Source organism: Anastrepha ludens, chromosome 6 (assembly GCF_028408465.1).
Source record: "Anastrepha ludens isolate Willacy chromosome 6, idAnaLude1.1, whole genome shotgun sequence".
NCBI classification, from domain to species: Eukaryota; Metazoa; Arthropoda; class Insecta; order Diptera; family Tephritidae; genus Anastrepha; species Anastrepha ludens.
The window spans coordinates 35,876,359-35,891,907 of NC_071502.1; the positions used below are offsets into that span (position 1 = coordinate 35,876,359).

Sequence of the window (15,549 nt, forward strand, 5' to 3'; positions counted from 1 at the left end):
GGTGAGCTGTATGAGCTGAGCTTTACGGTGGCGTAGACATAGCGCAGCAATAAAAGATCTTTCGGCTTCGTTGACTGGGTCATCTCAAATGCTCCGGTTCTGAAAGTATTCGATGCGTTACCAGCTGATGCTAGCAGAGGAAGAGGTGCTAGCAAAGAGAGGTGCTAGGAGAGAAATCTGCGTTGGAAAAATCAGTTGAATAAGGACTTGGCTTCAGTTGAATAAGGACTTGGCTTGGTGTTTCCAACTGGCGCCGGTTAGCTCGAGAAAGTTACGACTGGCGCAGTTTGTTAAATTCGGCCAAAATCGCGTAAGTGGTTACCGCGCCAATCAAAAAGAAGAAGAATGTTGCCATCTGCCACTGAAATGGGTATATTAGCAGGATAATGACTCCAGACACACCAGCAAAGCTGTAAAAGAATTGGGTTTAAGGTCAAGAGGGTTGAGGTTATGCGTTGGACTGCTCGGTCTGCCGACCGCTACACTATTAGAAAAATTTGGGTCATTGCCTTAAATGCAATGCAATAGAAAGCGCGGCGCACGTGTTCTTCTTCTGTGATCGTTTCAACGAAGATCGCCGAACACTTGAGTTAGTATAAAATGACTGTTACAACCCAATTAAAAGTTTTGCAAAGGGGATAATGCTTCACGTGCAACGCGCGGAGTGACAGCGCAAAACGCAGAGATAAACAAATCAGCCCTCGATAGGAGGTAGACTGTCTACGAACTGACGACAAATCACAGACGCTCAAATCATGTGCTCACGACGGCATAAGACGGTATAATATTATCGCAAGATTTTCTTTGCTGCAGATGCAAAAGAAACCTCGATAGCATATAACATTCATACGCCCATGTGAGAGGAACCTGAGAGTATGCCACACATACCACTGGTATGACGGCACCGAAGCATTAGAATACGAGCCTATAGCATGAAGCCGGCTACAAATATGGTGGACCCAGACGTGGGTAAATAGTATTGGTCCATTTAATGGACACCGTTCTGGGCCTTCACGATGTAATGCAAAATAGTTCCGGGAGAAGGAGTCTCCCCAGAAGAGGAGGAGGGATTGTTTTAGTGGCTACACCTACTTTGGGTCACTGCCTTGTGGAGAAACCCAACTTGCTTAAGAGCCAATCAATATACTGATGACCTCAAATGTAGTTCCAATATGTTTTTATATTTATATTGATTCATAGTCCATTCAAAAAAGGTAATTATTTTAGCGACAGATGCAGCAATAGCTTCCCAGACCATTACATAACCACAGTACCACCGCCGTACTTGACAGTAGGTATATAATTTCTTCGTTTCTTCTCCTCCAAATTTTAGCCTGACCATCACTTCCAAAAATATTGCACTTTGATTCGTCAGTTAATAAATAATGAAATATGTGTCCGTGCAAAATCAAGCCGTAGGCAACGATTTCTTTCTCAAATCAAAGGCTTCTTACGTGCGGTCCTGCTGAAATATTTGTTATTGTAAAGATATCTCTTAACAGTTCTTTTTCCACATAACTCGAAGATATGCTGGACCAATTACGGAGCACGAAGTACTGGATTTTAATCGACTTATTTTAAAATGGAGCTGACATCTCTTCTGGACAGCTTCTTTGCGCGACCAATTCGCTTTTTATTTTCATATGAATTAGTGTCTTCGTAGTTTTTAGCAATCGTCTGTACTGTTGTTCGACTTAAATTTGCTATTTTAGCAATTTCGCCTTAATATTAATTGTCTTTTCTATGCTTAACCACCAATTTTCTTAAATCATTGCGGATCAATGCCGCAAAGAATGAACGCAACTAATAACACAAAAGGAAAAACAACAAAATACTAAAATGGTTTCTTCTCATTCGAATTCATTGGGACAAAATTGGGACTTAAATTATATTTTTAGGTACATACACACACACATATGTATATGTATGCATGTAAATCCTGCTGAATTCCCTTTGATATGCAACAAGGTTTTTTAGTTGCTAACCAAATCGATCACTTAAAATTGGTTCACAACTTTTCACACGAATGTTAATGAGGTACATAAATATATTTAAATTTTTTTACTTTATGAATTAACTTAACAAAATACGAGTATTTGTAGTGAGTAAATATTTCAATACTTGTGCATTCATATGCTTGCCCCTTCCCTTTTCACGGCGCAGTTTGGTCACAATTGTGAAAATAGTCTAATTTTGCGATTAGAGCCCATAAGGATAAAGATAATTTCAGGGAGTTGATGCCAACACAAATGCGAATAAACTCGAATAATTTTGAGATGTAACCATTTTTGTGCTTTTAAGAAAATGAATTTATTGTGAGTCAAATACTCTGTGACTTGATTTCACATTTCGAAATTTTTCATAGCCACTGACTGACTCATGGAAGCGATAATTAATTCGTGGAAATATTAAATACTGAACGAAAATAAATTAAATATTTACTAAAAATGTCCGAATATAAAAATACGCTATAAGCAAATATAAAAGTAAATAAAACATGCAATATTTTTATTGGGTGTGAAAATAAAGTAAAAATAAAAGTGTTAAGTAACCCACAAAGATGGATGCGTTTTTTCGGAAAACTCGAAACAACCACATTTGACAGATGTACGGTCCAGTGAATCGACGACGGTCAAGATTATTTATAAAAATGGCAAGCGAGTCGTGCGCAAAATTGCTCTATTACGCCTCCGCGCCGACCCTCGCAACTTTGGCGTCATTTACACAAAATCAAGAAACAAAAAACATGCAAATAGATACCAAATTGTTTAAAGAAAATATTTAAAAATAAAATCACTGTATCCGACTGAATATACGTACATATGTACATACATACATACATACATACCATAAACAATTTCACATACTCGTCAACTGGCAAACATATTTACTTATGTACATTTGTATGTATGTTCACAAAACTTTGAAGTGTTGAAAATACTTATACATATGTGTGTGTGGGTATGTACGCGAATTTATGGATATGCGTATTTTTAACTCAAAAGTGTTATCCAAGTTATCGTTTTCACATAACCTAAATGGAAAAAGATTTCATGCACAAACCTTTTGCACGACCAGCGGTGTGGCAAAATCAACGCCACCCTGCAATCGAAAGCCCCAAGGCTGGGCGTCGAAGCGCGACAGCTTGATTTGCAGTAACTGAGGTTGAGCCATTTACGTTCCTCCCTTTGCGTGGATGAGACTGAAATGAGAAAGGGTAAGGTCATTTTAGACATAAACTTGAATAAATAGAAAAACAAACAGAAAAATAAAAATCTAGAGAATTTCGAAAATAATTGTTGAAACGTGAAAGAAATGTGTTGTGAAATTTTCCGAACGAACTCAGAGTTTGGTCAAGGCTGCTTGAAAGATTTTTGAAAATTTTCACTTAAGTTTGTTTTTATTTTTGTTTTTATTTTATATTTTTAATACCTACTAAAATATTTCCACATGTTTTAAAAATTGTACTTTAAATAAACGCAATGCCACTACCCACGTTTCCTTGTCCTTCTGACACACACGCACACGTACACACATGCATATCTGTAATAATATAATAAGCCAATAATCACCAAACACCAAGTAAAAACACATTTCGTGCTGGATAAATAATTACGAGGGTCCTGCGTATAAATACACACTTATACATGCGCATGCACTCAAATACATGCACGTCTGTGAGTATGCGTGCATTTGTATATAAAATTGAGCGCGTTTTTTTTTGTCACCGATTTAAAATGTCCATTTAAAATTTTTGGCTAATCCACCGCTAAGCGAAAGCACTTTTCAACGCATGTAACACAACTGTAAGTCCTCCAAAAAATGCACTTTCTTAGCAGGTGGAAATGCAAAAAACATTTTCGCATGAAATGGTGGTGAAGCGACACAGCAGCCCCGTATCAGCTACCTGCCACCGCTTCCACCCTCACACCTGCATGTTGCTCACAACGAAAGGATGCCGGCATGTAAATGTGAAATAATATGAAATGTCCTCACAAAGTGTGACCCAGTAAGTGGAGTTAGTTGTCAAAGCGAAACGACAAACGAAAGAGCGGCCAAGCAGAAGCCGTAAGTGCATTAGGATGTTAGCAAAGATGACGAGGAACTGTGGAGCTCACGTGCGAATGGTAATGACACTGACAGTGTCGCTGACGTTGAAAGTAACTCAGGTATTGTGGATGGGTGGCCCTGGAAGTATGGGTAATGCGATGGTTGCGAAGGGGGTCATCAGCAACTGCTACTAGACACGAGAACATACTCGGACGGACGCATAATTAATATGAAATGAGCAAATGCTTTGCATATACAAATGTACGTGCGTACATACATACATACGTAAAAATAATTTAATTAAAATAGAATATCAATGGAAAATGTGCGCGAAAAATGGGCTGGTGTGTGGGTATGTATGAATAATGTGTTTGCGTATACTCGTTTATTGGCACACACATACACAGATGTACAATATATATTTACATATTTGTGCATACATACATACACATACCAACAGCTACTGTATATCTTACTGGGACGTAAATTAATTGTATAGAAGAACTTTTGATACCAGGTTGTTTTTCTTTTTGGTATTCGGTACAGGAGGTTAAATCTTCTAAAGATACTTAGAGCCCGTGCTATAAGCATGCCCGATTCACTCGCTCGTTCTGTGGCTGAATCACCCCCTCTACCTCCTAATCCTGCTGTTCGTACAAAACCGTCCATCAAAACATCAAATCCGGGGCCGTTAAGATACTCCTTCGTAAGGCAGGCTCTTCGGACGTTTCGTCCCTCAGTCGTTTCTCAGATGTTGCTCATCGTATTGGAGTTTCACCATTATTATATTCTCAAATTTATGTTCTATGCCTCACTTCTCAAACGAGGAAAGCATTTGTCTAACTAATTCGTTGACGTTCATTGTGTAATTCAGTGCTTAAGGGGACCCAGTGGTCTAGAAATTTCAAAAAATCAATTTTTTGCTTTTTCGATATTTCGAAGGCATAGTATCTTTAGAATATACTGCGGAAATTCCCAATATTATAGCTACTACAGCCTATTAATTAGGCAGAGAGCGGTCCGCGTGCTCCTGTACCTCAAACTTTAAACTCAATTATCTCGAAACGACTTTTTTCGGTCTGGTGTTATCAAACAAAAAAACACGATTCAACCGAATCGTCTGAAATTTTATTATGTTGCTCACAACATCAATGGCTATCGCCCGTAATAGAAGCATATTATTATTTCTATTATTTAATTTTTTTTATTAAAAAACTGAAAAACCTCCGATTTTTAGAGTGTCAAATTCCGCGCCATTTTGTCAGATTTTTTGTTTTTGTTTTTTATTCTAGTAGCGGGACATAGCTACAGTTATACAGATTAATAATTTTTTTAGTTTTTATGTTTCAGATAAATAGAAGAGCCAAAATGGACAACACCGTCCAGGTCCAATTTTTCGGGAGGGTCAACTTCAGCGCCATTTTTAAAATTCCTCAAATTAAAATTTTTTTTTCATTTTTGTATGTAAAAGAAGTTGATAAAAAGCCAAAAAAAATTTAAATACCGTTTTTAATTTTTTTTATTGAAAAAAAAATTCCTGCAAATACCCTAATTTTCGACGTCTGGACCACCGGTACCCCTTAAATGTGTCGTAAGCGTAAAATTTTAAGATTATTAAATTGATTGCCGACTTTGATCGGCGCCCAAATGGCATATAAAATTCGACACATTTTTTTAAATTTGATTGCTTTACATTTGGCAAAAGTGTGTTTACATTATCGGCACGGCAAAGTTGATTTTTTTTTACTCATAGTTAGCAGAATTTCGGCCCAGGTTGCCGCAAATTAAAAATTTGAACATGAAATGCGCCGAAAATCGGTATTTTGTGCCGTTAATGGGATCTGAGCTTAAGAATGAGAAGAATTAATTTATTTAAAAGGGGTCTGCGTTTTGGTCATTCCACTGTATTCGTCCACTCGTACTGGAGTAAAGTTCAAAATTAGGCTTAAATTGTCACTTGCAAAGCGAATTGTGAGATGCGAATCTCCAGCGAATTCGCCACACAATGGCGAAAAAGTGTCGAAAATGAATTTTCTGTATTGCCATTGGCGAAAAAACTACTTTCGCTTCGCTATTTCTGCCCAAATTTGTCTACTATTTATTCTGTTCGCATTAAGAAATGGAAAGGGCGTAAGTACACTTAATAATTTAATAATTTTTCAGTACAGAACGGACACCAGCGCAACCGGAAGAAGTATTGGATTAAAACCCAGACGTCGCCAGAGGAATGGGAAGTTTGAGCTCAACTAAAAAGAGCCGAGCAGAGATGTGGAAAAAATTCGCTACCGAACTTAACGCCAATAGTCCTCCAAGGCGTGCGGGACGCAATTGGAATAAGTCATTTCTGTCCTTATCGAAGCAATGCAATTTTCACTTTCCAAAATGGGTAATATATATATCCTTTAAAATAAGCGAAACTGTGAATTCAAATTCATTGCCCATAGTTTGTTGATAACTGCCAGGAGCAAAAAATTTTAGCACACAACATGGCAATGGCGGCAATAAAATGTATCCTTAATTTTGCCCGGCACAAACATAAATGAGTTCTTACTTAGCCGAAAGTTCGCTATGAATCTACAAATGCAAATATGTAAAAAACATAATTTGCTTAAAAACATTACTGTTTCTCCGAATCGATTATCTGCACTAAATAACGGGTTTTCCAATAAGAAGTGTTATTTTGATATTCAAAGAAAAATGCTATTTTTTAATATAAATGATCGGATGTTTATTTCATTATAAAGAGGAAGGTATGCCGTTAATAGTGGAAAATAACATCAGGCAAATAACCACCACGACTACGCTTACAGGACAATATTCTTTTCATGAAATTTTCCATAACCGAATTGCAAAGTGGCTGCCCTATGTCCTCGACAGCCTCACGAACTCCGTCTTTGAGGTCTTGAATCGACCCTAAGATGTTGGCGTAGACCTTCTCTTTCACGTGGCCCCAAAGAAAAAGTCACAAGGTGTTAAATCACAAGATCCCGTAAAAGATTTCGTTGCATGTGTGGCAGGTAGCACCGTCTTGTTGAAAATAACCGTTGTCCAGATCAATACCATACAATTCCGGCCATAAAAAATCGTTAATCATCTCTCGATAGCGCAATCTATTCACCTGTAGCACCTGTTATTGGAAATCTCTTTACTTACATTGCGGCCGGCAGCTCCATAGGATTGGAGTTTTTCTTCCTCTGACGAAGAAGGTTAGCTCCCGGATCCACATTGTAACTTTCATCGACATCAAGATCTGCGTTATTAAACATTTCCGTTGTTCAAATTTCAGTTCATTTAACTACACAAGTTTTTAAGTATAATGACAGAAAAGTCAAAAGAAGATGAACTAATTTATTTTTCTTAAATGGCAACGACATAATTCCGGCGAATAAGATCATTCGCCACTCACAATGCAAATTTTAGGTGTATTCGGCAAACCGTTCGCTTCCCCACATTTGTTCGCCTCGCAAGTGACAATATCAGCTTTATTTACTAAGAGACGATGCCAAGGCGATTTTCCAATTTTTTTAGATAATCGTAAGCTTGAGAATTTTCTTTTTTACTTACTTAAATATCGCATTTTTGTTATTAGAAAGCACTTGTGCGCACGGTTTTGGAATAATGAGTGTCGCTAATGAATTTCATTCGTACGTATAGATTGCTTCTTATGTCTTTAGAATACGGAAATCAGCAGTATTCCCTGTATGTGGCGCTCCCTGCTTGTCAGGTGTCAATTGCCGTTTCATAAACTGAACTGTCATGCAGCATTTGCATTGTTTCCTTGGCACATACGCATGTCTGTGCACAAATACCTAAATACTTGATAATATATTTTCGTATTATACCTAAAATATTAAACTTCTGCTGATTTACTGCCTTGCGGCGTGACAGAGCCGCCGTCGCGAATTGCGTCTCAGTTGCACCCAAAGTCCAGGTTTGAGTCATAGCCGTTCAATGGCTTTGGCTCTGTAATCGGTGCAGGAAGTACAAAAGAAAAATTACTGCGACGCGCTTTGTTGCTGGCCTTTCGATTATTTATTTGCGATATATTATTTGCTGAAATGCTTACTCATTATATATAAACATTATATTCACACATACATACACACACTTATGTATATGGAGTGTGCACAATGAAATGCAAATATGACGAAGTGCAATAATTTCCCATTTATTTGCACACGAATAGATGCCAAATGTTCAAACATGAGACCGAGTTGGGTAAAGTTACAACTCTGTATTCGGGAAAACTTTGAAGGTATTTTGTTTTTTGTACATTTTTGTTAATTATCCGGAAAGCCAAATAAAGCTGCTCAGCTGTTCAATTAATTACTAGCCAACAAGAATTTAATAATAATAATAATTTAACGTTTGAGCGAAAATAACCCAGGATTGCGTGATCCAAGTAACGAAATGGAATTACAAAATCACCTCCAGGTGAACTAAAAGATGCCTTAACTGCGCAGCAAACCGCACAGCGCACGGAGTGATGAATGCCCTCAACATCTGCGTACACATATGGCCATTAAAATAGGTATATATTAGGCCGGGTCGATTTGTGGGGAGGCAAAAAAATCGCCCATTGCTCTGTGAAAATCATATTCTAGGGATCAAAATAAGAAACTTTGCCGAAGGAATCATAGCTCTAAAACGAATTCGAACTTTTTAGTTTCTTTTCTCATGTATAGGCCAAAAATGGTGATATTTTGAAATGATTGTATGGGGAACCCCCCAGGGGAGTTCCAGGGGGTGTGTCACTGGCATGTGTGGATCGGCCGTGCAAAGTTAGGGGGGGTCGGTCATACATTTGGACTCGATTGGAGCACTCTAAATGGGTCAAAGTGGGATTTTTCGTGCGACCCAATTTGGGGGACATCAGAATTCGTTTTAGAGGTATGGTTCCTTCGGCAAAGTTTCTTATTTTGATCCCTAGAATACGATTTTCACGGAGCAATGAGCGATTTTTAAATCGACCCGCCCTAGTATATATGTATATATGTATAATTGGCGCCTACACCCGTTTTGGGTGTTTGGCCGAGCTCCTCTTCCTCTTTGTGGCGTGCAGGTAGGTACGCTGCCTTTATCTATCGATTCCCTTGGGCTGCTCAGAAAGTTTTAAAGCTATAATTGAGATTTTTCTTTTTTTACATATGGCGTCCCTGCTTCGTTATGAGTTTAAAAGACCGTTTAAATTAAGTTGCATTATTGTCTTGTGAATACGGCGGGTGGGGCAAGATTTCCCAATTCAGTACCTCTAAATATTTCTGGACCGATTCAACAACGTGTGTCCTGGCGTTGACATGCAACAAAATCAGTTTGTCATGTCTACCGTCGCATTCCGGCCGATTTTCCTTAAGATCTCGATTCAAACGCATTAGCTGCAGTCGGTAACGATCGCCTGTGATGGTTTCAGATGGTTTAAGGAATCCATAACAGATGACACCCTTCTGATCCCACTAGATGTAGAACATAACCTGTAAAGCATGAATATGGTTTTCCGTTGTCGATGGACCTGGTTCACCTAGCAGGCTCTAAATTTTTTACGCTTATGCTTATCATAATAGATCCATTTTTCATCGCCAGTATAGACCTTTTCTTTTCTGCCGTTCAAGAAGCATCTCACACGTCACCAAACGTCTCTCGATATCCCTCTCCTTCAACTGATGTGCACCCAGTTATCTGCTTTCTGGACCATTCCCTTCGCGGGAAAACATTTACCGACGATTGATCTGTCAACACCCAACTCTTTAGACATATCATCAAGGGCTCGATATGTATCTTTATCCAATAATTGTTGCAGTTGAGTATCTTCGAATTTTTTCGGTGCGCCTCGTGATCTTTCTCACTCACGTCGAAATTGTCACTTTTTAAGCGGTGAAACCACTCTTTACAAGTTGTATTTGATGGAGCTTGATTACCGTAAAAATTTATCAATATATGGCACGTTTCAGCTGCATTTTTCTTTATAAGATAATAATGAAGCCTGACTTCCCGTAAATGGTGTTGTTTTTTTTTCAGGACGAACGTAGACATTTGTGACGTCAGATTAAAAAGAATCTTTACACGAATCAACTACTGCGATTGAGACCTCACATATACACCTTCAAATCACCAGTATATTACTGGAGGGAACACAAATATAGTGCCAGCAGCGACACCTCTTTTACTAGGTTTCCGCCCTTTTTATTCCCATACCCAATAATAATAAGTATATGTATATATAGGTATATACATGTATACATATATATTAAAAAGAAAAATTCAATTCAATTTATTACCGGCGTTTTTTTTGTGTGTCTTTTCTTGGTAAAAATGTTTGTTTAAACGGCTTAACATTCAATAAAGTTCCGATTAATCCAAAGCCGATTTTTATAGAACTGGTCCCCTCATCCTTTGCTCATACCTACTCATGTAAAGCTTGAGCATTTCAGATGGTTTCCCTGTTTTTGGCACATAAATAAATAAAGTCTGCCAGGCATGACTCGAGTTAGAAATCAAAGAATTACATCAGTCAAGAATTTCAAGTCGGTTTAAAGCATTTTTTTTTAAAGAATGCTATAAAAGAGCCGTTATCGAGTGTCAGGTGTGCCATGTTTGTTATTGCTATTTAAAATTAATATCATTTCCGCCGAATAGTTATCGTCACGTAGTTAATACATTTTACTCCTACTGCCATGCACTGACTTTAAAATTTATTTATTTCTGGTTGTGGCAATGAACTTATTGCATGTCTGTTGGCTAGTCTACAAATACTTATATACGTGTGTACGTGTGTACGTGTGTAGGTGCGTTGTCGACCCGTTGAACGTTTTGACTGACTATCAGAATATCAGATGTTTTCCATTCATCTTTTTCCCATTCCTCTCACACATTTTCCCTTGGCATGAAACTATAATCCTAGCGAAATGCAATAAAAGTGAATCGAGTTAAATACTCGCCTTGTAAAGTGTGACAAATCGATTTGGCAATGCAGCGTGCAACACTGTCAGGCTTGCCCCTTATATACATATATGCGTATGTGTGCACGTATATGTGTAAGTGAAATGTTTTTATTAACGTAAGTTAAAAAATATATATATATAGTTATATATATATATATATAAGTATGTACACATCCACAAGTGTAACCGCACAGTCGTGTAATATTATAAAATTGACGAACGAAATCCATTTTAGTCTATTAGTTATCAGTTTTTAAATCGTGTTTTTTCATGTTTGCATTGAAAACTATTGAAATCAGTAATAAAAGATTATGAAATTTTAAGTCAAATTAGTTTCAATATAACCTCCAATTATTTTATACCATCACTGTAATGATTTTCCGGAAGCTCTGCAAAATATAGCAGTATTTTGTGGCTTTTTCAGCCGACGCATAATGCATTTCATACAAAAATTGTTTCAAGTTTCTGAGCCCAATTTGGTGAGATCTGAGAAATTGATTTTCGATGTAGTTTTTGCTGAATTGGTAACCCAAGCCATCAGCTACTTTACGAATAGTTTTTCTTACGTAATTTTTCATGTACAACTTAGAGTGCGCGTCTATCTGAGATGCCTATGGTATCAGCCATTTCATGCTTAGTCAAACTCGGAACTTCATAAATCCTGAATATCATCATCATGCACTGGAAAGGCGGACTATTATGTCGACAATGAAATTTGGCAAACTTTCAGTCATGCTGTGAGGATGCACATCCTACACGGGAATGAGTGATCTTATCTACTGATGGATGCACGAAAATATCTAAGTATTCCGCAATGCCATTTGACAAATAGTGCAACAAAATTTGGCTTCATTGTTGATAACAAACCCCAGTTTAAATTCAACCAGAACAACAATGCAAAATATAAAGCTCGTATGGGCTGAATGTGCCTTCTTTTCAAAGCAGTAAAGTGTTGGTTGCATCAGCCCAAAGCTCGGATATTAAGCCAATAGAAATTTTTTGGGCATATTTAAAGAAAAAAGTTGCACACAAAAAAACACTCATAAGTTCGAGGAGAGCTCAAAAACGTTATTTTAGAGAAATCGCACAAAGGACCCCAGAATGATGCTCGAATCGTTTGAATCTCCGTGCATGAAACAGCAAAACAACGGAAACGTTTTTTCTTATAACGATCGCCCCACGGCAGGCAATGTCAAACCTCCGAGTGCATTTCTGCCATAAAAAGGCTCCGCATAAACACCATTTGCCGTTTGGAGTCGGCTTAAAACTGTAGATCCCTCAAATTGTGCATCAAAATCAAGACGAACAACACAAACAGGAGGATTAGTTCGGCCAAACACCTAACAGGAATTTTCGCGCCAATTATTTATATTCACTTATTTTTGGTAGATGTCAAAACACTTCTTTGACAAACTGTTTATGATTTTTCAAGCAGAAAAGCTATTTCTTTCAATTACTGTCGCAACGAAAAAGTTTATTATTTTTCTACAGTTATTTCTCATTGTTTTCTGAACTTTCTTGTTGCTTGGTTTTTTGTTACGGCAATCGCACCAATTATTATTAATTATTAAATATATTTTATAGCAAAAAATTGTAAAGTGTGCTATGCTACAAATAGAACCATTTTTTTCTATTTCTGATGGCAATTGCAGTTTCGCCTTTCATAGATTTTTTACTTTGCAGCGAAAAACCAAACAAACTGTGGCTGGGTGAATACGTACAACTTGAAGAGCATTTCGAGGATGTAGATATGTATGTATGCATACCTCAAATTGCGTACCTTTTAAGACAATAATTTAGCAAATTTTCTGAATGTCAAGTCGACTGAGAGTTTGTAACGGAGTTAATTTCATGTATGAATATCAGTTATAAGACTTTCTATGGACAACGAAAAATCCCAATTGCCTACACATCTACCTACTTCGCCGGCCATTGCGTTTGCATTAATGTATTTATACGCATGTACATATATATGTATGTATGTATGAACTTCCAGTTTCGTTATTTGGTCAAAGCGAGCAGCACTGAAACGTGGGTAAACAAGGCCCATTTGCAAAATCCAAATTGAATGTTGCGCAATTCCACTTCGCCACTTGACAGGCAAATAGGCAGTTAGTTGATCAATTGCCTTCTCTCGCTCCCGCACTTTACATCTCACTGCTATGAGATATTTGTCAGCCACACGAATTTGAGCATCGATGCGATCGTAACATTTTTATATGCATGTATGTATGTGTGTATGTGCAGACACATATGTAAGTATGTATGTACGTACATTTGAAAGTCATAAAAATCGAAAGCTTACACACAAAAACAAAATCTAAGAAAATGGGGCCACAATTGACTGTAGACGCTGCGACCACTTCGAAAACAAAACCCAATGCGGAACACTTGAAATACTCACTGCCCAAGATCTCGAAATCGAAATTGAAAACTAATTTGAACTTTGGATATTTCGTGTGTGAGTGGTGTCAGCAGCGAAGCGATAGAGAAATGCACTTAAAAAATGTGTTGTGTACTGAAAAGTTAAAGCGGAATAGAAGACCATCGGATGTAGCAACGCAACACGACCGAAAAACGCTGAAGTAAACAATTAAAAAACAGAAGCGAAGGTGAAAAAATGTGTACAGTGATCCACTGCATTTATGTGCACAAGAATGTGCGCGCTATTTATGTAATATTGTAGACGCAGAGGTATGTAAGTATGTAAGTATGTTAGCAGGTGATACGCTCATTTCGAATTGTACATCTCACGTTTTTTGTACACATTTTTTGTAAGAGATAAGCGCAATTGCACTACTTCACATACAAGTACGCTTGTGCTCACACAATTGAGTTATCAGGTAGTGAAATTACGATAATCGAAATAGCATAGCGCAATGTTAAATAATTGATTTCTTTGCGCTGATATTTTTATAAAACTAGTAAATATTGTTTTCCTATTTTGTAAAGAGGGCAACAATGATGAATAGAATGCAGAGTAATTATCATGACGCAAAACTAAAGATGTTTTACATTGGCGACTCCTCACCCCAAATCGGCCATCTTCAACGCCCTCCGAAAGAAGAAAATTTTACAGCTATTAGAAAAAAGCACTAAAAATCCTAAAAATGGAAAGTTTTAAAAATGTTTAACTAACCCGAATTTTTAAGTTAATCTAAGTTAAATGGTAAAAATATCTACAGAAAAGCTTTAGAAAAGAGTTTATATTATATGTACCAACCTACTAAAGGGTTTTCTAATAACAGGTGTTACAGGTGAATGGATTGCGCTATAGAGAGATGATTAACGATTTTTCATGGCCGGAATTGGATGGTTTTGATCTAGACAACGTTTATTATCAACAAGACGGCGCTACGTGCCACACAAGCAACGAAACCATTGGTCTTTTACGGGAAAAGTTTCCGGACCGTGTTATCTCTAGAAGAGGTGATCACAATTGGCCACCGAGATCTTGTGATTTAACACCTTGTGACTTTTTTCTTTGGGGCTACGTTAAAGAGAAGGCTCAGGGTCGTTTCAAGACCTCAAAGATGGAATTCGTGAGGCTATCGAGGACATAGGGCAGCCACTTTGCAATTCGGTTATGGAAAATTTCATGAAAAGGATATTGTCCTGTAAGCATAGTCGTGGTGGTCATTTGCCTGATGTTATTTTCCACTATGAACAGCATACCTTCCTCTTTATAATGAAATAAACATCTGATCATTTATATTAAAAAATAGCATTTTTCTTTGAATTTCAAAATAACACCTCTTATTGGAAAACCCTTTATAACTAACTACTATTGGCACTTTTAATATAATATATTAGTTCAGTCGTAGCATCGTCCAGGAGCTAAAGATCGACCGTAAAATAATTTGAAACCCATTACCCCACGCAAAAATTATGAATTTATTTTTCTCCAAACTAATATTTTGTTCGCCTTTGAGGAGTTCGCGACCGCTGAATAGAGGTTTTTGTGTCAATTTTATTTAAAAAATAACTGTCCGCGTCCGGCCAAGACAGTGTCTGCTTAAAAGAGAGTAATTTGTTCCGAAATGTATACTTAAAACTTGGTATAGGAAAAAGTGTCCGCCCAAGGGAGATATCCGTCTCATGGAGGTGTCCGTTAGGAGAGGTTTCACTGTACACAAGATATGTAGCATATTTGACTTTATGATTTACTAAAATAATTTTAAAAATATAAAAAATCTATCCTAACTTTAACGCAATAATCGTCTCCTCAGTTTAATCAGGTAAGTCAAAAAAGTAGAGTTTTGCATTACTTAAATGAATTAAATAACACTGATTAATTTAATCCACTTAATTGAGTATTTGTCACAATTTTTGTTGACTTTCAGTGGAACACAAACAAAAGTGTAAATATTAGGTACGCCTGAGGTCACAGCTATCAGCTGTTTTTTCTTTGCAAATGGCGGTCGCTGAGTGTTGTGATCCATAATAATTCGTTCGTGTATTAGAACTGATCGATACCAAAACCGCTCTCTTTTCAGCCGCCTCCTCTTTGTACGATTCTTTCAAACACATTGCTCAGTAGCGTGAATGTTAAAAAGAAGAC

General features: G+C 37.3%; 1 protein-coding gene across 19 annotated transcripts in view; it reads right to left on the minus strand.

Annotated features, from left to right (window-relative positions):
• The window catches only part of LOC128866479 (PDZ and LIM domain protein Zasp), a 117,695-nt gene that overhangs the window by 85,032 nt on the left and 17,114 nt on the right, over nucleotides 1-15,549 (minus strand). For all 19 annotated transcript variants that reach the window (XM_054107254.1, XM_054107253.1, XM_054107258.1 and 16 more), the window contains one exon: nucleotides 3,064-3,202. In XM_054107254.1, coding sequence (XP_053963229.1) covers nucleotides 3,064-3,174 — 111 coding nt within the window. In that variant the 5' untranslated portion in view covers nucleotides 3,175-3,202. The remainder of the gene's footprint in view (nucleotides 1-3,063; nucleotides 3,203-15,549) is intronic.